General features: G+C 41.6%; 1 protein-coding gene across 2 annotated transcripts in view; it reads left to right on the top strand.

The window, feature by feature from the left end:
- The first annotated feature begins 4,284 nt into the window (after nt 1-4,284).
- The window catches only part of PKHD1 (PKHD1 ciliary IPT domain containing fibrocystin/polyductin), a 473,171-nt gene continuing 454,513 nt past the window's right edge, over nt 4,285-22,942 (top strand). For both annotated transcript variants that reach the window (XR_009263031.1, XM_058734233.1), the window contains exons 1-10: nt 4,285-4,413; nt 6,267-6,344; nt 7,176-7,320; nt 11,080-11,188; nt 15,366-15,423; nt 18,757-18,835; nt 20,113-20,187; nt 20,848-20,912; nt 21,397-21,436; nt 22,281-22,351. Coding sequence is in view for 1 of the 2 variants with exons in the window: in XM_058734233.1 (XP_058590216.1) it covers nt 4,362-4,413; nt 6,267-6,344; nt 7,176-7,320; nt 11,080-11,188; nt 15,366-15,423; nt 18,757-18,835; nt 20,113-20,187; nt 20,848-20,912; nt 21,397-21,436; nt 22,281-22,351 (772 nt within the window). In the remaining variant the exon portion in view is untranslated. The remainder of the gene's footprint in view (nt 4,414-6,266; nt 6,345-7,175; nt 7,321-11,079; nt 11,189-15,365; nt 15,424-18,756; nt 18,836-20,112; nt 20,188-20,847; nt 20,913-21,396; nt 21,437-22,280; nt 22,352-22,942) is intronic.

Here is a 22,942-nt window from a genome sequence, read left to right as displayed (position 1 = left end):
GGACTGCAATTACCATTCAGACCGACACCAACACCATCTGGATCGAAGTAGGAATGAACCTCAACAGCCAATGGGCTGAGCCCTGTGGTTTGGCTGGTGATCACTAATGCATCCTGCCTGTTAACCCTTTGCACTGACAGTTGGACTTTACTACAGAGATGAACCCTATGGCTTAAATAATTGGAAGCCAAAGGATAGATATTCATGAATAAGTCCTTGAGGGTTCAGGATATGTAGAAAGACATTTTGGTCCATCAGCAAGAGCCTGAAGTAGTCCTCACTGTCTTCCACATCCCAGATTGTAAGGTACTGACACCCTGTTGCAATCTGGGAAGCTGATGCCCTAGCCCAGGTATAAACCCTAGCAACTGATCCATCAGTAGATAAAGCAGATTGGACACATATGAAGAGAGGTCACTACAGCACCCAAATAAGATGGCATATGGCCCAGGATATCATATTGCCCCCCAAACACAGTGACTAGGTTAATGCACTAACATCATGTCTGTTCTAAACAACATCCAAGGCCATTACCAAAGGAGTCTGGGGCCATCCAGTGGAGTTCCCAACTAGTGATGGAGACTGAAGCCTGCTTTGGATTCTGTGTCTCTCTCTCTCTCTGTCCCTCCCCTGCTTGTGTGTGCGTGCGTTCTCTCTTTCAAAAATAAATAACTAAACTTAAACAACAACAACAACAACAACAAAAGAAAAACAAAAATCAAAGGTCATGATGTAAAAGACTGGGCAAAACAACATGGCAGTGAATGTAGGTCCCATCTCCCCTTATAACCTGCAAGCAACCAGGTTGGTAGAATGAAAAAATGTAATATGAAAGCAGTAGATTAAATTACTAACAAGTAAAATAATTGGGCTGGATGGGCTAAAATACTATCCCAGACTTTAATACATTCAAATGAAAAATCGGTAGGGACCATTACCCCATATACCAGATTGGGGACTCCTAGTAAGACACTAAAAATGGCAATGATATGGAAGTCGTGAGAGTCGCCCCAACTCTCACTATGGATCACTGTGCAATGCTGCTGAGAGCACCAAGGCCCATCATACCTGGGAAAGGCATTATCTGTTGGAGTTTGCAATGGGATGTCGTGCCGGAATGTGTGAATTACTTCACATCCCTGGTAAAAGGGAACTGCTCAGTCTCCTCTGGGATCCGGTTGTCCTGCTGCAAGCTGGACCTGTTGAAATGTACTATGCCTGAAATGGACTGTGCATCATTGAAAGAAGGAGAAGGTGAAGGTCTTGATCTGGCATATGCTTCCCCCAGTTCATCTTCTCTCCCTTGCCTCTCCTGGCCCACATGTATGGCATGCACAACCAGGTCAGGTGCCTAAAGCTGCCAAACTCCCCCTCCTCAAGGCCAGGTGGGTGTGTTCTGTTTTCAACTGGTACAATTTGGCCACCGTCTTTGTCCCTCCATTGGCCTGTAGGATGTCATGGCACAAACAGACGCCCTTACTGCATTCACCCAGCAAGCCTTAAACGATAGCCAGCAAAAGTCTGTCCTTACCAAATACACAAATGTCTCTAATGAGAAAAACTATCCTCCAAAACAGGACGGCTTTGGACACTATTATTGCCTCTAAAAGAGGCACCTGTGCCAGAATGTTGTCTGTTCACACCTGTTGAGTCTGCTAATTAAATCACAAAAACACAAGTGAATGCCCTGAGTGATTTTGATGAGGGAGCATAAGGCAAGTTGACTGGCCTTAAACACCACCTCCCACTCCCAGGTGGGATATGTGCGATATTCCTAGGCACTCCTGGCTGCCCAAGAACAAAGGAAAGGGGAACAACAAATGATGAACTGGTAGAGATCACAGTCCTGCAGGACCTAACTTTCTGTCACCCCTCCATAGAGATATGTGAAACAAAGGCAGAAGCAAATGGCAGATAGAATTCAATTTCCTTGTAACCTGCTGCCCATTGACAAATACTTGAGGCTGGCAGAGTAAAATGTTTCTCCAGGAACTCCTTACTGTCTTCCTGTTAATTAATGCTTTGCTAGAGGGAAAATCAACTGTAGCTTGACAATAGCTAGGCCTCCAGTATCGGTGAGGCTTCTTTAGCATATGAAAACCTCACTAAAAACTTCCCCTGGACTTTACCTTCCCCAACCCCATAGATATAACCAGTCTTTCCTCATGGTCCCAGGGCAGCAATTTCTGCCCACGGTCCTGCCCCTGCTTCAATAAGTCACCTTTTTGCACCAAAGATGTCTTCAAAAATTCTTTCTTGGTCGTGGGCTCCGGACCCCACGAACCCTACTGTCACCCCCAAAAACCTCATCAGTTTGACCCCCAGCCTTGGAGACTTGGTAAGTGAACGGTTTGGATCATGGGACTCTTGATGGGAAAAAAATGTTACTTATAATGAGGATCATTATCTTAATCTATGTTTTCTTTTGCATGTGCCTATAGTGTTGCTGTGGTATCTGCCTCTAAGTGCAGCCAAGTGGCTGTCAGATGAGCCACCTCGGTGCTGGTGAAAGCCCTTGCTGACCACTCTGGGCACAGCAGAAGAGGGCGCAGGTGAGATTGCATACAATGGTTAGGAGGAGGGATCATTGAGAGGTCATGACCTCCAGTTGACCCGAGAGCTGACCTGGAGGCTCCTTTTCCCTCCCCCTGTCCTTGAAATGTACACTCTTCCCACCTGTCTGAGAGAGACCACCAGGTCACAGCCTTGAGAGAGCACTGTGGTGCTGAGACTACCTGCCTGGTATATGTGTTTGAACCCGGTTGAGGCCTCTATGAAACGTTTAAGATTCAGACAGGCAGGTGCAGAGATTTACTCATCCTGAGGATGCCCAAGACAACCCGGTAGGTAAGTTTCCTTGCTTGTTGAACCTGCTGCCTTCCAATCTGGAGTGGTCTGTCTGCCTCTTTCCTTGGTCTCTCCTTGCCTTCTGTGGAACCAACATGGGGGACAGATACCGCAGAGGAGGCAACACCTGAGTTGGGCTGTGAAGGAAGGCCAGCTTTTCATTACACAATGAGAGAGTTTGGGGAGTGTAGAAAGCCGCCCTCAGGAGCCAAAAAGGGGCTGACCTGATGAAGGCTTGTCTGAGAGGTGGTGAGGGGAACTGTCCAGTGCCGAGAAGGGTTCGTTCGGTTTGGAGAGCCATGCCAGGGAAAGCTGGGAAGGTAGGGGGCCAGATCAGGGCCAGACTGAAAAGTCAGAGCCAGGGCTTTGCATTGGAAATAGAGAGCCCTTGAAAAGAAAACATTTGTGGGGTATCTCCTTCGCGTTAGGCCCTGTGTTAATATCTTTGCATATAGCACCTCAGTTAATCTTGATAAAAATCCTGAGAGGTATTCTTAGGGTCATTTTAGTAGTGGTGGAGGTTTTGCATTGAATTAAAAAAGCATTGAGCAGAAAAATGGCACAGTAAAGGACAGGGTTTAAGGAAGATAGGTCAGCTAAGCTGGGCCTGTGGAATGGGGTAGAGAGACCTTGAAATCATGGGGTCTAGTTTGGAGGCTCCAGCTTTTTCTTCCTCCATTTCTTTCTTCCCTTTCTCCTCTGCTGTGAGGATGAGACCGTTTTCCCCGAATTCCCATTAGTACCATGTTTTCAACCCAATACCATACTTAACATTTGCTTTGTTAAGCTTTTTACTTTTTTGTGTTGGTTTCCTGGAGGACTGAGACTCTTTTTTTTTTTTTTTTTTTAATGTCTATTTATTTTTGAGAGAGAGACATAGACAGCAAGCAGGGGAGAGGCAGAGAAAGAGGGAGACACAGAATCCAAAGCAGGCTCCAGGCTCCGGGCTGTCAGCACAGAGCCTAACGCAGGGCTTGAACTCATGAATTGTGAGATCATGACCAGAGCTGAAGTTGGACACTTAACCACTGAGCCACCCAGGTGCCCCTGAGACTCTTTTAGAAACAAAACAACCTACCCTACCCCTCACACCGCAACTACCATTAACTTGTATCTTGATATCTAGAATTTAGTATTTTTTTAAATTAAGCTTTTCCATAATGAGTTATTGAAAGAGGCTATCAGTATTTACCCATCTTAAACATGCATAAAATAAGTTGGTGAGAAACGGGGAGGAGGTGAAATAGTGATGATTTTATATGAGATTCTTAGAGTACTCTTTTCTCCTGAGCTTGGGAGGATAGTGGGTCGATTTGAAGACTCTAGGGCCATGTAGGTATCACTTCCTTAATTCCCCAAGTTTTGGCCCCATAAAGTAGTAGTATGTAAGTAAAAAATGATAGTAATTTGTTATTTTATTTTTTTATAAACCACAAAAGCTATGCTGCTCCAACAAAACTGAATATGCTTTCAATATCTGAGCAATTTTGAAAGGATTGATTTAAGTGGACAGGATGACTGGCTGGCTGATCTCTCTGATGAGTGCTGAAATACTACTTTTGGCAGGTGAGTAGGATGTGTTTTGAAGGGATTATAGATAGAGCACAACAAGTTGCCTTGAGAACTAGTTTATTGATACTTAAAATATTATATGGGGGAAATCTTCAAGTATCTGCTCTGGGTGTAAATTTTCTCTGCTTAAAAATTATTTTTTTCTGGGGCGCCTGGGTGGCTCAGTCGGTTGGGCGGCCGACTTCGGCTCAGGTCATGATCTCGCTGTCCGTGAGTTCGAGCCCTGCGTCGGGCTCTGTGCTGACCGCGCAGAGCCTGGAGCCTGCTTCGGATTCTGTGTCTCCCTCTCTCCCTGCCCCTCCCCTGTTCATGCTCTGCCTCTCTCTGTCTCAAAAATAAATAAACGTTAAAAAAAATTATTTTTTTCTGTTTAGTCACAGGCTATATATTAAATAGCTATGAATATATGTATATATTCATATATACTTACATATATATTCAGATATACACATATATATTCATATACATATTCACATATACATTCATATATATATATATTTATATATATATATATATATATATATATACATACGAATTAATGGCCAATGGAGGTTGCTGTCATAATCTAGAGCTTCTAATAGTAATTTATAACCTTCTTTTTAGAATTCGTTTTTGAGCCATGTGATGTAATTCTTTTTAGATTTATTGCTTTATCTTCCCAAAGGGAATAGTTTATCTTGTCTTAGCAGTTAATAACTGCTTGTATTAAACTCTTCTTTCCCCAAATCATGTCTCTAATTTTCTCTGTGAGTTTGCTTATCTTTGGTATCTTTTTATGGTGTTTGTTTTTGGTCTGCTTTAGGTAGAAGTATCTAATACACTTTTGAGGGGGAATCATGGGTTGGCCTGGCTGGGACTGCTGTGAATAATTGTGTTGATGTGACTGATTCCCCACCATCCTCGGTTGTGCATTATGCCACCTACATAAATGTACATGGAAGCCCTGGGCTACCCAGAGTTAGCATGGCCTGGATTATCCTTTGACTTTTCTGATATAAGAACTGAAAAATGTTCTATAGATAGCATGTTGCCTATCTAGGACCTCACTGAGGAGTTGACTGATTCTTGATGGCTCCTTGAATTTACTTTGCCTTGGCTGAGGCATGTCCAGGAGATCTTCAAAGATGAGGGTTTGGTTGCCATGTTCAGCCAATGGTCTCTCTGGGAGAACCCAATCTAGCCTAGCATGTGTAGTCTATAGTATTGTTGTTTTCAAGGAAATTCCAGCCCTGATCCATGCTTCAGCCTCTCTCTGAGACGGCAAGGCAAACATCTACAGAATTTTGTATCCATCTGGGGAGGTGCTCTGATATATGTAAAAGGAGGAAACTAGAGGATGGTATATGGAGACAGGAGGATTTAAATAGGAACAGAAACTTCTAGAAGTTTCTCCTCTGGGAAGTGGATATGTAAGAAATAATTGGTGGCTAAATTATGACTACCTGATTAAAGGGTGGGAAAGAAACAAGAGATATTATGTGTTTAATTAGAAGCCAAATGTGTCCTTGAGGTCCTTTCCAAAGAAAGTAGGAATTCAGGATTGTTCTGGTGAACACTAGGTTTTTGGGTGTCCAAGAAGAGTGGATCAGACAGAACTTTCCTTAAGATCAAAGTTTTGAAGGTGTGATCCCCAGACCAGTAGAACTAGCAGCACCTGGTCATAAATGTAAATTCTTGGGCCCTACCCTAAACCTGCTGAATCAGAAACTCTGGGGTGGGACCCAGCAATCTGTGCTTTATCAAACCCTCCTGGTGATTCTGAGGAATGCTAAATTTTGTTTTTATAACGTTAGGGAAGCAGGTGTATTGAATCTGAACTTCAAAACCAGTGTTTTTCTTATTTACAGTGTCTTCCCTGCGTTTCCACATTGAGCCTGAAGAAGGTAGTCTTGCTGGGGGAACGTGGATCACAGTCCTTTTTGATGGTAGGTTTGGGTCTTACCAAATGCAAGTTTCTTACTTACTAAGAGTCCTAAATAATGTGAGTCTTCTTCCTTGGCTAAGGACAGGTATAAAAGAGGGCCTGAAGGGTGTTGGACTCACTGACTGACTTCTGTGTTTCCACATGCTCACTTGCTGATATCACAGAAACAGAGCACGTCACACCATTTTATGCCTGTATCCACCTTCTTATCCCAAGCTGCGGGGATGGGACCCTAGGAACTGTAGATGAGATAGGGAAGAGTGCAGCATAGAACTTAGCAATGTGTTCCCCAGAATCTTAGTTTGCTTCCTTGCAGATGATTCTATATGTAGGAACTTTTTAAAAAATATTTTTATTTATGTTTGAAACAGCGTGTGCAAGCAGGGGAGGGGCAGAGAGAGATGGGGACAGAATCTGAAGCAGGCTCCAAGTTCTGAGCTTTTAGCACAGAGCCCGACGTGGGACTCGAACTCATGAGCCGAAGTTGGACGCTTAACTGACTGAGCCACCCAGGTGCCCCTGTATGTGGGAACTTCTAAACCATGGCTTAGTTTACCCACCTGTACCAGTGTAAAGAATAATTTTGAGGGCTGAAAAATGCCTGGATTTAAGTGGATGGACCTGAAGAGAGAGAGAAAATTTCTTTTTTATACACTCATAAATGAGAACATTCATTTACACAGCAGTCATAAATGTATTTGGAAATGAGGAGTAGTAATTTAATCCTTAGGCAAGCTCAGTGTCTCACAGTGCTCCTGTGTGGCCATGTTTTTATGTTCTGTGTGGATTACAGCTCTGTTTAGCCTCAAATTCCCCTTTCCCTTGTGTTTAGGTTTGCACTTAGAGCTCCTTTATCCCACCAATGGCTCTCAGCTGGAGATACACCTGGTGAACGTGGCTGTGCCTGGCCTGCCGAGCATCCCTTGTGACGTCTCTCCTGTCTTCTTGGATTTGCCACTGGTGATGTGCAGGACCAGGTACTCCTGTCAGGGTGTGAGAAAGATCAGACAGGTTGAGTGCTTTGGTTATCTTCGTGGATTTTGGTAGAGCAACCCTTGCTGACTGTGGTTATCAGCTACAGCTTTAAAAAGGTTGCCTGTAAATACGCTTCACCAGAGTTTCCTATCAGGGCTCTAGGGCCTAAGGGAGGATGAGAATATAAGGAAGATTTTTGAGAACCTGAGATATTTATAAGGAGGGGTTGGATTGTGTTTTCATCTGTGTTTTCTTGTTGGTGGTGGTGGTAAGGAGCTCTGTCACTATCAAGATTTCAATAAATAGTGCCATTTTACTATCTAAAGAACTCATCTTTTGAACTAGGCATAATCGTAATGATTGAGCATAAACCCAAAACCAGTTAGAAAGGAAATTTGCTTTATTCCTCTGTGTATTTCCTTTTTGGTATGATTTGTACAGGATTCCAGGTAATCTATCTTTCATCCTACTTAAGTTTTTTTTTTTTTTTTGGCTTACGAAGTTTTCACCATTCATTCTTTCCCCACTCATATCTTAGAGATGCTGCATGAAAGTGGATCATTGGTTGAGAGAAAAAAAGTCATCATTTCCTTTTGTTTTTGGTTCCCTCCTTCAGGAAGGCTCCCTGTCTTCCATTTGTGTCTACGGAAATCCTAACCTGTGAATGTCACCTCTTCCCTGAACATACAACTGAGTGTGATCTTTCCCTTCTTTGAAAGGGGGACAAATAGGGGCTGAAATCCAAGTGATGGTTACGACACCTTTGAGGAGGAAGCACCTTTTGCAGTTTACGCAAAGGCATGGCATGTGTGGCCTCAGCGGCCCTGTGTCTCAGCTCTATGTTTCTCATGACTTTATGCCTATTGTTCACTTCTCAGATTCATCCTAGAATTAAGTGCCTTGAGGACAGGGGATGTGTTTAACACCACCTTTGTAGTCCTTACGGTACTTAGCACAGTATCTTGTGAGGAGAAGATGCTCCATAAATGTCTGTTGAACTGAACTTTCTTATAGCCCTGCTGTTGGTTTTAAAACTGGGTTGCATCTTTTCCTTAGGTTTTATGGTATACTTGGGCATAGAGTTCCTGCAAGAACTTGCCATGAAACTCTGAAGATCAAAACTCTGAAGATCTATCCCCTCAATCCCAACATACTAATGATTTTATTTTTTAAAAATGTTTATTTTTGAGAGAGAGGGAGAGGGAGGGAGGGAGGGAGAGGGAGAGCTGGGGGGAAGGGCAGAGGGAGAGGGAGACAGAGAATCCAAAGCAGGCCCAGTGTGGACAGCAGAGAAACTGATGCAGGGCTGAACTCACGGACTGTGAGATTATGACCTAAGCTGAAGTCGGACACTTAACCAACTGAGACTGAACCATACTAATTAATATGGGTGTCTCCCATACTAATGATTTTAAGATGCACCATTTATGTAAATAATCTTTTTAGAGGAAAAGAAACACTATGTCTTATATGTACTTGTTGGTTAAAAAGTATTCAGTTAACATTCCAATGTGAAAAAAATGCACATTTTATCATCAGTACTCTCATATTCATTATCATAAAGATGTATCTGCTTTCACCAAAACAGGGATCATAGCCTCTAAATCAACACTGTCAAATCAAAACATTACACAAGCCACAAATGTAATTTAAAATTTTCTAGTAGCCACGTTAGAAAGTCAAAAGAAACAAGTGAAATTAATTTTAATAATTTATTTAACTCAACATATCCAGAATATTATTTCATATGCAATCAATATATAAATTATTAACAATATATATTTTATATAGTTTTTGCAAAATCCAGTGTATATTTTACACTCCTCGCACATCTTATTTGGGACTGGCCCCATTTCAAGTGTTCATTAACCACTCATGGCATTGGATGGTGCAGATTTAAATATTTAAAGTCATACTGAAGATTTTGATGAGAAGGTTTGTAGGGGACACACTTCTTAATGCTAGCTCCTTATTGATCATATTCCCCCTCTTACAAAAATCAACATGAATGGCAGCATCAAAGAGGCAGGGAAATCACTGTGATATTTGTGAAAAGAGGAGAGAGGGTCTTGGACTTTCTTGATGGATATATGAAGTGTTCATGAGCTGCTTGGATATTATGAAGTCAAGAATTTTTGGGGTAACATGTAAAATCAATTCCTTTTATCAGGAGGAGCCTAGGATTCAAGCCCCACTTTGCCCCTGACCTATGGTGTTCACACACATAAATATCTTAATCTATTTGGAACTGTCAAAAATGTTTAAAGGAAACTAGAATTAGACTATCTATCAATGTCCCTTCCAAGTCTTAAAGTCCCATGAACTTACGATTCTGACAAGACAGGTTTTTTTTTTTTTTTAATTTTAAGGACTTTCAGTAAAACAATTACATTTTGCCAAAGGATCCAACCTTTATTTTTTATTTATTTTTTTATTTTTTTCAATATATGAAATTTATTGTTAAATTGGTTTCCATACAACACCCAGTACTCATCCCAAAAGGTGCCCTCCTCAATACCCATCACCCACCCTCCCCTCCCTCCCACCCCCCATCAACCCTCAGTTTGTTCTCAGTTTTTAAGAGTCTTTTATGCTTTGGCTCTCTTCCACTCTAACTTCTTTTTTTTTTTTTTCCTTCCCCTCCCCCATGGGTCTCTGTTAAGTTTCTCAGGATCCACATAAGAGTGAAACCATATGGTATCTGTATTTCTCTGTATGGCTTATTTCACTTAGCATCACACTCTCCAGTTCCATCCATGTTACTACAAAGGGCCATATTTCATTCTTTCTCATTGCCACGTAGTATTCCATTGTGTATATAAACCACAATTTCTTTATCCATTCATCACTTGATGGACATTTAGGCTCTTTCCATAATTTGGCTATTGTTGAGAGTGCTGCTATAAACATTGGGGTACAAGTGCCCCTATGCATCAGTACTCCTGTATCCATTGGGTAAATTCCTAGCAGTACTATTGCTGGGTCATAGGGTAGGTCTATTTTTAATTTTCTGAGGAACCTCCACACTGCTTTCCAGAGCGGCTGCACCAATTTGCATTCCCACCAACAGTGCAAGAGGGTTCCCGTTTCTCCACATCCTCTCCAGCATCTATAGTCTCCTGATTTGTTCATTTTGGCCACTCTGACTGGCGTGAGGTGATATTTGAGTGTGGTTTTGATTTGTATTTCCCTGATAAGGAGCGACATTGAACATCTTTTCATGTGCCTGTTGGCCATCCGGATGTCTTCTTTAGAGAAGTGTCTATTCATGTTTTCTGCCCATTTCTTCACTGGGTTATTTGTTTTTCGGGTGTGGAGTTTGGTGAGCTCTTTATAGATTTTGGATACTAGCCCTTTGTCCGATATGTCATTTGCAAATATCTTGTCCCATTCTGTTGGTTGCCTTTTAGTTTTGTTGGTTGTTTCCTTTGCTGTGCAGAAGCTTTTTATCTTCATAAGGTCCCAGTAGTTCATTTTTGCTTTTAATTCCCTTGCCTTTGGGGATGTGTCAAGTAAGAAATTGCCACGGGTGAGGTCAGAGAGGTCTTTTCCTGCTTTCTCCTCTAGGGTTTTGATGGTTTCCTGAGGATCCAATCTTTAAAGTCTAGTAGGTGAGTGGATCTAGAAGGCAAATAGACGTAGGAATCCTTGGTAAACGCCATTTCACAGGTGCAGGGAGGAAATTTAAAGTGGTCAGGTGGGGCGGCTGGCTTTGGTAATTCTGTCTTTGATTCACAAGGACATCCACTTTCTGCCTGCAGATCCCTGCTGTCTGAAGCACATGAGGGGCTGTACTACCTGGAAGTGCACTCTGGGGGACAGGTGGTAGGCAGCCCAAGTCCAGGACCACGGGACAACTGTACTTTCCAGGTGGGTTCTAAGGATGGAGCAATGTGTGTTTGCTGTCTGAGGGAGTTTTTGTGCTATCGACAGGCAACTTACAAGTCAGAGTCTGCTTCGCCAGGGTAAGAAGAAAGGTGGATGGTGGTTGTGGGGTTTCTGAGTCTGTACCAATGCAAGTTAAGTATTGAGCACTTGGATGTCAGGTTCTATGCTTTATGTACATTAATCTGATGCTTGCAACAATTATATGGGGTACCTATTTATTATCCTGGTTTTACAGATGAGTGACTTGAGGCTCAGGGAGATGAAATAATTTGCCCATCTCCTCAATAATTTTCCTGTGTCCTCTAGGTAGTAAATGACAGAACTAGGATTCTTTAAAAATTGTTTTTAATTTTTTACTGACATATGATGTCCTGTTACTTTCAGGTATATATCATAGTGATTTGATATTTTGATACATTACAAAATGATCCTTATGATAAGTCTAGGTTAGAATCTGTCATTATACAGAGTTATTACAATATCATTGACTGTATTCCCTCTGCTGGTGGGAATGTGCATTGGTGCAGCCACTGGGGAAAACAGTAAGCAGGTTTCTTAAGAAAATTAAAAATAGAAATATGATCCAGTGATTTATCTTCCTGATAATTATCTGATGAAAATGCAAACACTAATTTGAAGAGAGATATGCACCCCTATGTTTATTATTTACAATAGCCCAGATATGGAAGCAGCCCAGATGTCCATCTCTCTCTCTCTCTCTCTCTCTTTCTTTCTTTCTTTCTTTCTTTCTTTCTTTCTTTCTTTCTTTCTTTCTTTCTTTCTTTCTTTCTTTCTTTCATGGAATGTTACTCAGTTATAAAAAAGAATAAATCCTTACCATTTGCAACAACATGGACAGAACTAGAGGGTATTGTGCTAAATGAAATAAGTCAGATAGAGAAAGACAAATACTGTATGATTTCACTTACATGTGGAATTGAAAAGGACTAGGATTTGAACTTGTGTCAGACTCTAAATCTTCTAAACTGAAGCCCATAGAGGAGCCACAAAGATGATCATCATGGGTTAGTGTTTCATTTTATAGCTGCAATTCTCCTGAGTCTTGGTAGGATGAAGGGACTTAGGACCCAAGTTGTACCTCTGCCTCTGCTTTGTGCTCTATTTCTACTACTCTTTCCAACCCGAGATTGAAAGTACATTTGCTGATGGCATTCTCCTTCAAACTTAGAGCCAAATGGAAGCAGAGAGAGGGAGAGTTTATGAGCTAATGCCTAACTTATTTTGGAGAAGCAATATGTATACTTGGTCTTAATTTTATGTTTGGTTCAGCCTATTGTCCATTTCAGGTTAATTTTACACCAATCTCTCAAAAGGGAAGGTGCTAGACTTTTCATAAAAGGTTGAGGTTTGACAGTGCTCCTTGTGATGATTGTACTTCCCATATGGTGCCTCTGTTGAAGGGTTGTTCATAACAGTATTAGTCATTAATGCTCCTTTAGAGCAAGACTTCATCCCCCCAAATCATCCTTGTTACCACCCACTCTTTATATAGACAGTCCATTTACAAATTTGGAATTTGCCATCAGTTCACATTTAACAACTTGTCTCTCACTTCAAGAGAAGCTTGTTTTCTGGAATTTTGCTTCTGCACATATGCAGCAGAAAGAAAAAAAAAACATTCTTATTAAGACCCACACCACCACCTCTACACTGTCTCTGTAGATGTAACAGCAGATGGATGGCCAGGCACCCTCCCTAACCACCATGCTGTTTTTGGTTTTGATGTTCCTTTCACCCCAGATAGTAGTTTTCCTACTTATTAAAGATCAGGAGGGAGAGCAAGGGGAGAGAAGAGAAGCACTTCCTAAAATTGCACATTAAAGAAAACAAGTCCTCAAGTGCTTCGTCTAGCTTGGCGAGTTGATGAAAAATCACCAGGGGATGCAGTTAATGAGAGGCATTCCAAGCTAAATAAAACACGGTGTGTCTCTTTGTTTTGGGACTGGGGGATCCATGAGTATTAAAAATTAATTCCATCTCGCCAGTCCACTTCAAAGAGCCTGCTGCAGGCGCTGACAAGTTTGAACAACTCACAGAAGGTTTATCAAGCAGCTGGTGGCTGTGGCTTCGCTATCCTGATCTGCTGTGTTTCCTCTCCCCCATCTTGCTGCCGCTGACCTCACTCGGGCTCAGGGATCAGCATGTGGGAAGCTTGATTTGGAAGCTCATTAATTTTTCACTTTGTCATGTCTCTCGCTTGGTGGGTGGATGGAGCCTGTTTTCCTTAGAAATACACCATTTTTGTGTCATGTCAGCTCAGAGGGAATCACAAGTGAAGCTCTTTCTGAGGTTTAACTCTGAGCCACCCCACCATGTTGAGGAAGGGGAGGGAGTGATCAAGGAGTCACTCTATTCCCCCTGCCACCACCCCAACCCCCACCCCCATGCTTCTGGTGGAAGGCTCACAGACTGAGCCGTAGATCTTATATTTCAAACTGGAAATCCAGACGCATGTGTCCTTATTTGGTCTGGACTTGATTGTACTTTAACCTCAGTTTCTAATGTCTGTGAGAAGGGGAGGTGGTGAACACTACTCTACCTCATGAGGCTCCTAGGATATATTTCCAATGGCAGTGTCCAAGGGCACCCCAGGGAGAGGTGAAGGCCTGGGTACAGTAGGAGGCTGGGAGTCCAGGGTGTGGAGTGCATGTTTGGCAGGGGCATGTGGAATTGTGTTAATCCTTATCTTTTGGTGAGATCAGAGCCAGCTCTCAATTGGTGAGGTCATGGCATTCTTACTTTGACCTCCTGACTGTACATACTTTCTGTGACCTGTTCTCTAACCCTCTCTTTTAGAAGGAGGAAACTAGCCTTGATGGCAGGCTGTGTAGCCATGTGGATCAATACATAAAACTCACACTTGCCGAGCCACCATTAGCTTTTTTGAAATGTCTGTTGGTTCTCTCCTCTGATTAGGGCTGTTGATTAACAACGGAGTTATTCTTTGGTGGTATTCTGCCTGGGAAGGTGAACTCCTGGGATGCTGGAAGCAGGCCAAGCTAAATAATTTGCTTTCGCTTGATTTGCAAGTGGGAAGCAGTGTAGTTTATGGGGAATGAAGGCTGTGTAGGCATCTAGAGGAGGTTGAGAGTGAGGGTCACAGGAGGGGGAAACCAAGTCTCTTCCTGAATGTTGTTAGCTCATGGGTCAAACCTTGGCCTGGTCAGTCCGTTCTTATGCCTCTCTGTTCACACTGGCCCTGACTATGAAATGCACTAATCTTGGACTAACTCAGATGCCTATAGGTAAGATGAAATTCCTGGACTTGTCTTTTTCTCCCCTCTACTTCCAGGTACCATATCAATCATCTCAGATGGGGCCACTTTATTCATTCACAAAAATTTGAATGTCTTCTGTATACCATGCTATGCATAAGAGTATAACCATGACTGAGTAAGGCACTGTCCCTGCCTTTCCAGAGCATGTGATTAGCAGAGAATATACTTTGGGGGAAGGGACATAGAAAGCTGATTTGGAGGGCCATGACCAGGCTTTCATAGACTTCCACCTCTTCCATCAGGGCTATTTTCCCCCTTCTCAAAGAGTAATGTTGCTTACCATTCCTTGAATCATTTGAATCCTTTTTTCTCCTGAGAGCCATGATCCATTTCCTCAACAAACACCTCACTTGCGTGCCTACCCAACTCCAGTTTTTTGTAGCTTGCTCATTCCTACAAAGGTGTTGATGATAATTTAAGTTGCAATCCTTTCAACTTAAGTAAGCAAATTTTTGCCAAGAAAATTAAAATCCTTCAAGATTCCAAAATACCAAGTTACAATAATGGAATTCTAAATAGGCCTACCTACCTATTTTTCTGGTGAAATGTGTTCCTGGCTATGGTAGGTGGGCTGGTGGAAACAGACTTGCCAAAGTTTGGGCAATATGGTACAGGACAGAGAGCTACATGACCTTGGTAAAATTCCCTTTACTTCCTCTGTGGAGAAACTATAATAATACCTGTTAACTCTGCTTCACAGGTGTATTATGAGGATAAAAAGAAATAGATGTACATTTATTTGAGGAAGTATAACCATTTACCATCTTTGATTAATATCCGATGAGGAATGACTTTTGCTTCTTGTCTGTGGTTGTGATATTCTAATGGAATGCTCCCTTATGATGACCTTTCCTGAACAGTTTTCCAGGGGGCAGACACCCATTGTTTACCACGTTATACCACCGAGTGGAGTGCCAGGTAAGAAATCTCCTATTAAAATAGGAATAATTATGGATCCCTTTGTTAAAGCTATTGAAAACTCTTCTACCCAGGTGGGTGCTCTCTATAAATGGGAACACTGAACTTCTCTGATGCTGGTTTGAAAATAAATGTCAACCTCTGGTTTACTTTTAATCTGGTTTGGTTTCACCTGTGGGCTCTTTTGCTCTGTGACTTCACTGATAACAAAAGGAATCCAAACATGAAAAGGAAAAGAGGCCAGCAAAATCAAACCAGGTACTGCCAGAGCATGGAAGAAATAAAAATCATCATTGTTCTTAATTTTATAGTCGTTTGCATAATAGCAAACCTTTTTTGAACTTTACTGTGAGCCAGGCTCTGTTCTAAGTGTTCGGCATATATTATCTTATCAGATCCTCACAAGAACCTGATGACATAGGGACTATAATTCTCATTTGCTGATGAGGAAACGAGATACCAAAAGGTTAAGTAACTTGCTTAAAGTCAGCTATTAAGTGTATAGCTGGGATTTGCACCCAGGCAGGCAGAATCCAGAGTGGGCAGGTGTACCCATTGTTTTGTTTTGCGTTGAGTGGTGTTGCATACCACATGCAAGGCCAGCAACCCTGATCCTTACCCTGGGGGTTTGTTTGTGAATTAGAGGGCACACGGGCATGCAAAGGCCAGGGGATAGAAGTGAAGAAGAGAGAGAAGGTTGAGATTTACATAAAAGAGATCGCAGCTAAGAAATAGGTTCAAGAATCGCTAAGCTTGCCTTACAACTAAGTAGTAAATACAAGCTAGGATTATGTATAATTTGCTGTCTGATTCTTGGCAAATTCCTAGGTCTATTTCAGATTTTCCCTTTGTTCAGGGTTTCCAGATGGTGTAATTATGGGAATACAAATTGCTAAATGTTTATATGTAGTTGTGTCTAAATGCATAAACTGATCTAGTTTTGAATGTCTTGACTGCTCGAGAATATCACAATGAATATCTGAGTTGCTGAAAAGTATTTGCCCTTTGTGTGTGTGTGTGTGTGTAGACACAAGATTATGTGTGTATTTAAATTATATACTTAAGAATATGATTCCAGCATGATTTTTTTATGTGGGTTATTCAGAGATCTGTTCCTTTCCATTTGAATAATCAAGACGTGATCATATTTTATTAAAAAGAAAATGTGCTCTAAAAGTCACATGCAGATGTTTGGGTCCTTGCTGCTCTGGTGTTAGAAAGCTCTTGTTTAGATGGCAGAAGTCCACAGGGTGAGGGATGAGGAAGGGGCCTGCCATGAGAGGTGTGAAGTGGGACATTGGCTCACACGGATCTGTCAGGCCCGTTTCTCCCACCCAGTCCAAGAGCTGCACACTGTATCTTCCCCCTTGTTGGAGTGGTCCCTCCGGGTAGGATCCACATGGTGACATCTTTGAAATCATTTTCCAGATGACTACTCTCATTTCATTTGGAAAGTCTGCCCAGAATAGCAGCCAGGGAGATGGGGGAGGTGGTAGGGACAGGAGAGATGATGTTCCATTAGCAGTTGAGTTTCTATATGTGGTTAACAGTTCTCCACTGTGACGGAGAATCACCCAGAACCATAGGCTGGCTTAGCCATTTCTCAGACTCCTTTGGACTTCTTTATTTAGAAGCAAGACTGTTAACCACTCACAAAATTCCCCAATTTCTAGAACTTGTTACCAATTTTTAAAATTGTGCCCAAGAAAGCAAGAAATCATGCCCATCAAAGCCAGGGAATTAATACTTTAGCTCTATTAAAATGAAGGGAAATTATTTTGCCAGTTGTTAATAGTAGCAAAGAACTCCAGAGTCTAGGCTTTCTCCATTTCTGTGATCTTTGTCTAAGGCATTAGGTTCTAGCCCCTTCTACCCATTCATCTGTACAGTGAGTGGCTCTCATACTTCCCGGAAGGTTCCCATGGTTTCAGTGCCAGTCAGTCATCCAGTGACCACAGACAAAAGTCTTCTTGTATTAATAAAGCACCCACAGCATGAAGGGAACAACTTCTTGGTAATGTTCTTTTGTGACTTTAAATGTGGCCATGAAGAGATTCAAAGTCTTCTGCCTTCAGTCACTTCATGATCCCCTTAAGTGCTCTTTTCTTTTCCATCTTTGTGGTTTTACCTCATTAACCAAAACCGCTCTCATCTCTTAACATTGTTTGTGATGCTGTAAGATTACAGTGTATATGGTTAAATTTCCTAATTATTTGGAAGGCACACATTTCCAGGTTGTGGGGTTGTTTGGTGAAATTGAACTACATCACCTTACTATGGTGTGCTTGCTTAAAACTTTGCCTCATGTAGTTCTACAGAACTGAGTTTAGGTGTTTTCAACTATGGAAGAAATCAGCTCATGTAGCATCCGGTAGGGGCCCCCAAACTCTTTGTGAAAGAGTGACATCAGATTCCTTTCTCACCACAGATTCCTTTCTCACCAACTATGAACAGATTGGGTAGGGACAGTACCAAGAGTCCACCTTGCTGAGAGGGGGGATTGCTGATGCCTGCACTTCCTCTTGAACTTGAACTCAAAAGAGGGTGTATTAAGTAAATACTTGTTACCTAGTGGAAATCCCTATGAGTCACATAGAGGAGACTCAGCAGTAGAAGTCATCCATTTGTCAGTGGGCAAGGCTGACACCAACTGTTTGCAGGTCTTCAATTTGCTCTGTCTTTGAACATGAGCATAATTTTTGAATGAACGAGATGTGCAATTGCCCATCCTTTAAGCTGTAATTCTGTTCTATCTCATGCCTTCCTTTCTGAGTTCCCATCCATTTGGGTCATCCTTGATGTTTATCTTTTGTCCTCTGAGATTTGGAAGAAAGTCTAGTATCCCCAAATACCCATCCAGATCATGTGACTTGAACCTCCTTGGTTTTCCATATTAGCAAGTCCCCAGGGGAAAGTGTCATGAAATGCAGAGCACCCCAAGGCACCGTGTTCTTAAATCCCACGTTAGGTGATGATCTACACACAGCCAAGAGGGTAGAACAAGTCAGTGTGTAGAAACTGGCCCTTCCTCCCGAAAGCCTCATACTTCATAGAACTGTGGGGAAGACCTGTTCTTGCTTTTGTGTTCTGTACGTAGCTGATTGACTCTGTGATTGCAATAATTAGTTATTTTAGACTTTCTAATGTATAATATTGATCACTGGATCATACTTGAGACTCCTTTCCTGTTGTACAGTTTGTAAAAAAGCATTAATATTCTGAGTCATGTCCAGTTTGGCTGTATTAAATAGATGGTACAAAAAATAAATTGCTTATGTTATAATTTACAGTATGAGCGAAGTGTGTTACATTTCAAAAATCTTCTTAAAACAGGAGAACTAATACATGTGTATGGTTGGATTATCACTGGAAGACCAGAAACCTTTGATTGCGATACGGAGTACATTGATAGGTAAGCGTGTGTTAGTTTCTGTGTTCAACGAGTTACAAACATGCTGGATTGCTTCCTCAGAACAGCTTCCCCGATAGCAATAAATTGTGAGCAGTTGGCACAGAATTGCTGTTTTCTTTGCAGTTTATGGTCCCTGGTGAGTTGGGCTTCAGCAAACTTTGTTAATGTAATTGCAACTGGTCGATTAAGTTGGTCCATTTATTTACTGACAACTAGTCACTCTGGGCTCAGCATGAATTGTGCTGTAACTGCATCTGTGGGTTTTCTTTTTTGGTTCTTCCCCTTCTCTCCCTTGTTTCTCAGGCTGAAATGATTCTTTTTTTCTTTTTTTTGTAAAACGACATGTGAACCCCAAAGACCATTGTAACTTTCTTCTTGGGTTGGTATCCATTTGTGCATTTAGGAATTCTGTTAGTGTGATCAGAGGAAAATGTGGAAGAAGGCACTGAGAGCCACTGAATTTTACTGTTTTCTGGGAATGATGAGGATGGCCAGACACTGTAAAATGGAAAATGGTACTATTAAATCACGCGTGCTAGGGAAGGAAGGGAATAAGAGGCAATGTGTTGAAGTTGTGTTTCGGGGAGGCTTTAAGCAACTGTGATTTTGCAATATCTGCAGTAGTTATAGCCAGGCTTGATAAGGTAGAAGAAACCGAGTCTTACTGTAGCTGAGTGGATTCTATATACTTGTGTCTGGTTTTCCTTGTACTCCTGGAAAGGATGGGGGTATCGTCTTCTGTTCCATCTCTGTGATTCTGCCCTAGGTGAGGAGAACATGATCTGGCTACTCTCCAGATCTACATTTTTGGCATTAAGTAGTGGTGAACTCGTCTTGAAAGGAAATGACTCTTTCTGTGGAGGATACAAGCCCCAAGTACATCCTTAATAATATGCCACATTCACTGCTTGGTCCCATGTCAGCCTTGGTCAGGGATATAACATTGAAAAGGGGAATGGAGGCATCGACTCCACAGTAGTTCTATGTAGACTCAATATAGCCAATGTGAGTATGATGAGGATTTTGGGGGAAAAGGGAAATGCTCTTTCTGCAGTGTGAAGGTGTGGACCATGAAACAGTGCTATGCATTGCTTACCTTCAGACTGAGAGTTGATTCAACATCTCCTCACGGGACAGGCTTTGGCCACCCTCAGTGATGCCCCATAAATCCAGAGAAGAATGCTCTTAACAGTGTTTCCTCTGAGTTTTGCTAGGAATTTTTACTGAGAGTCTTACACTATAGTCTCATGTCTTTTTTACCCCATTTTTTAATCCAGTCCATTGATCTTGGAAGCTCAAGGAGACAACTGGGTCACAGCCTGCTCTCTTGTAAACAGGCAGACAGGAAGCTGGTGAGTGTCTTTCCTGCCTACATACGTGCTTTTAGGTTCTTCCATGTGGGGTTCTCTCTGTCTCTGTCTGTCTCTCTCTCTCTCTCTCTCACACACACACACACACACACACACACACTCACACCCTTTTTTTTTTTTTTGAGAGAGAGAGAGAGAGAGAGAGAGAGAGAGCGACTGACTATGAGAGAATGTGAGCAGGGGAGTGGTAGAGGGAGAGGGAATGAGAGAATCTTATGCAGGCTTCACACCCAGTGCAGAGCCCTACTTGGGCTCCATCTCATGAGCTGTGAAATCATGACTTGAGCTGAAGTTGGACACTTAACCTACTGAGCCGCCCAGGAGCCCCAATAATAGATTTTTTTCTTTTTTAAGGGTTTTTCTCTCCTTGTTGTAAAGATTTTGGAAAGAATGGAGAGGTCTGAAAAGAGGTTGGGAGCAAGTTAAATTTTGTCTCTTGCACTGCATGCTTGCCTGATAGCATATGTATCAACAAGAACTCTAGTTCTATTCTAGTGTTTGCTCCCATGAACTCATTATGCCTTCAGTATTTACCGATTTTTGCTGGCCAACTGACCTTTTATTTTTTACTTTCCTGGCTAAAGAGTCAGAACTTCTGAGTTGTCTGATAATTCTCACCTCAGGTTTTGGTTCTCTCTCCAGCTATCCTCTTCAGGAAGACCATGGTTTTGGGACCCTGCAGTGCCGTGTGGAAGGCAACTACATTGGTCCGTTCAGGAAGTGGCATAAGTTTAAAGTCTTTTCTGTTTCTTTTTCTGTATCAGAAAAATACTGTTTCAAGAATGCTTCTCACAAGCATGAAAAGAGTAATTACCATGTATTGAGAACTCCTTAAAAGGCTAATTTAATCCTCACAGTAAGTGGATTGGTGAAGTTGGTAGAATTACTTTTACTTTATAGGTGAGAAAATTGTAGCTGGTAACCAGTAGAGCCAGGCTTCCCATGTTTAGTCGAACTGTGAGCCTGCTGTAATTCTTATCTGCTTTACGCTACTACATTTATCCTTTTATTGTTGGAAGTCAACAGTGATGGTGCTAAATCTGGGAGGTGTTTGTTCTGGGCACTCTTAATGAAATCACGGGTTTGGGCAGTCACTTGGTGATATCTGGAGTCCTTGGGTTTAGGGTAGCAATGGCCTGGCCCAGATGATACATGCAGACTCTTGTGTTAATGTCTTTCTTTTTGTTACAGGCTCCCAGAATGTTAGTTTCTCAGTATTTAACAAAGGAAAGTAAGTAATGAGGAGTAAGCAGATTTATTATCATTTTGTATTATCCATCTCTTTCTTGTTTTGCTTACTTTTTTGAACTCTTTCTAATGGAAAATTCCAAACAGACAGATTAGCATAATGAAAGCTGCTTGGTTTCTTTTACTTAGGTGAATATAATTGTGTCTTGAGGTACTGTAGATGTTTCAGTGGGATGATGGCACAAAATTTTGGGAATTAGGTCTTAAGTAAAAAGTAATCTCATAATACTGTAAATTTAAAACAGAACATAATTCCATGAAATGCATTGTCTAGCAAATGCCTTCTTCAAGATGGAAACGGTCCAATTTCATAGAGCTTTGGAGAGGAAATTATGATTGTGAATGATTCCTGGATGCCTTACCTAATGTTCTGACACTATATAATTTGTCAGGGATTTTCTTTAAAAGTATGCTATCTAGCTGATATTAATCTCATTGTGGTGATAGTGACATAATTACCTGCAGTAACATAGCCCCAGATATGGAGGCTCTCTCTCTCTTTCTCTCGAATTTAGGAAGGAATAACCCTAATATCTATTGCATATCTACTGTAGGCCAACTCTTTACCAGCCCCTTTCACATCCTCATTCCATTTAATGCTTGTGACCCTGTGAAGTAGGTGTAATCATTGTCATACAAAAATTTTCTAAATTGCAAAACATACATTGCCCCATCGGTATCATTCTCTATTTGTCAAAAGGAACTGGTATCTAAACTGTTATAAAGATCAGGAGAGGTTGGCCCATGATCTTCATTTTAAGCAGCCAATTTAAAAAATGCAATCTCAAATGATTTTTTTCACCTAAAACAAAACTTTGTCTTGGAAGGTCCATGGTACACAAGAATGCATGGCTGGTCAGTGCTAAACAGGAGCTTTTCCTGTACCAGACATATTCAGGTACAATTTTCCTTCTCCCTGTCCTCCTCACTGCTTCCCTCACACCTCACTGAATGTAGAATCCTCCTTCCCTTTTTCCTGTCCATTTCTCTATGACCATGAACACCTGAGGCTGTCCCCACAGTGATGGAAGACCCTTCAGCTTTGGATGAGAATAAGTTGCTTGTGTGAGTGTCACATGTGGTTGCCATATTAAAAGAGGGTTGATCATGGACTTCTATGCAAAGTTTGTGGATATAAACTGAATGAAAGAAAGGAGGTCACCCTTGTTGTATGTTCTGAGAAATGATGGAAGAGCGATGGCACTGAAAAGTACAAAAGTGCATCTTTTCAGTTACTTTAACACTTCACCTTGAGTATTCATCCAATAACTTATGACTTGCTGATATTGATGCTAAACTACAGTTGAGTATTCATCCAACAACTTATGACTTGCTGATATTGATGCTAGACTACAGTGTTGCTATCAGATGAGCAAACCTCCATACTAAAAAAAATGAATGTTGAAATCGGAAACTTGCATGAAATTGTGAATGCAATTCAGTAGTAGAGGGTTGATCACTAAAGAAGAGTACTTAGACTTCAGTGTTG

The sequence above is a fragment of the Neofelis nebulosa genome, chromosome 6 (assembly GCF_028018385.1).
Source record: "Neofelis nebulosa isolate mNeoNeb1 chromosome 6, mNeoNeb1.pri, whole genome shotgun sequence".
Classification (NCBI taxonomy): domain Eukaryota; kingdom Metazoa; phylum Chordata; class Mammalia; order Carnivora; family Felidae; genus Neofelis; species Neofelis nebulosa.
This window is presented reverse-complemented; position numbering and strand designations above follow the sequence as displayed.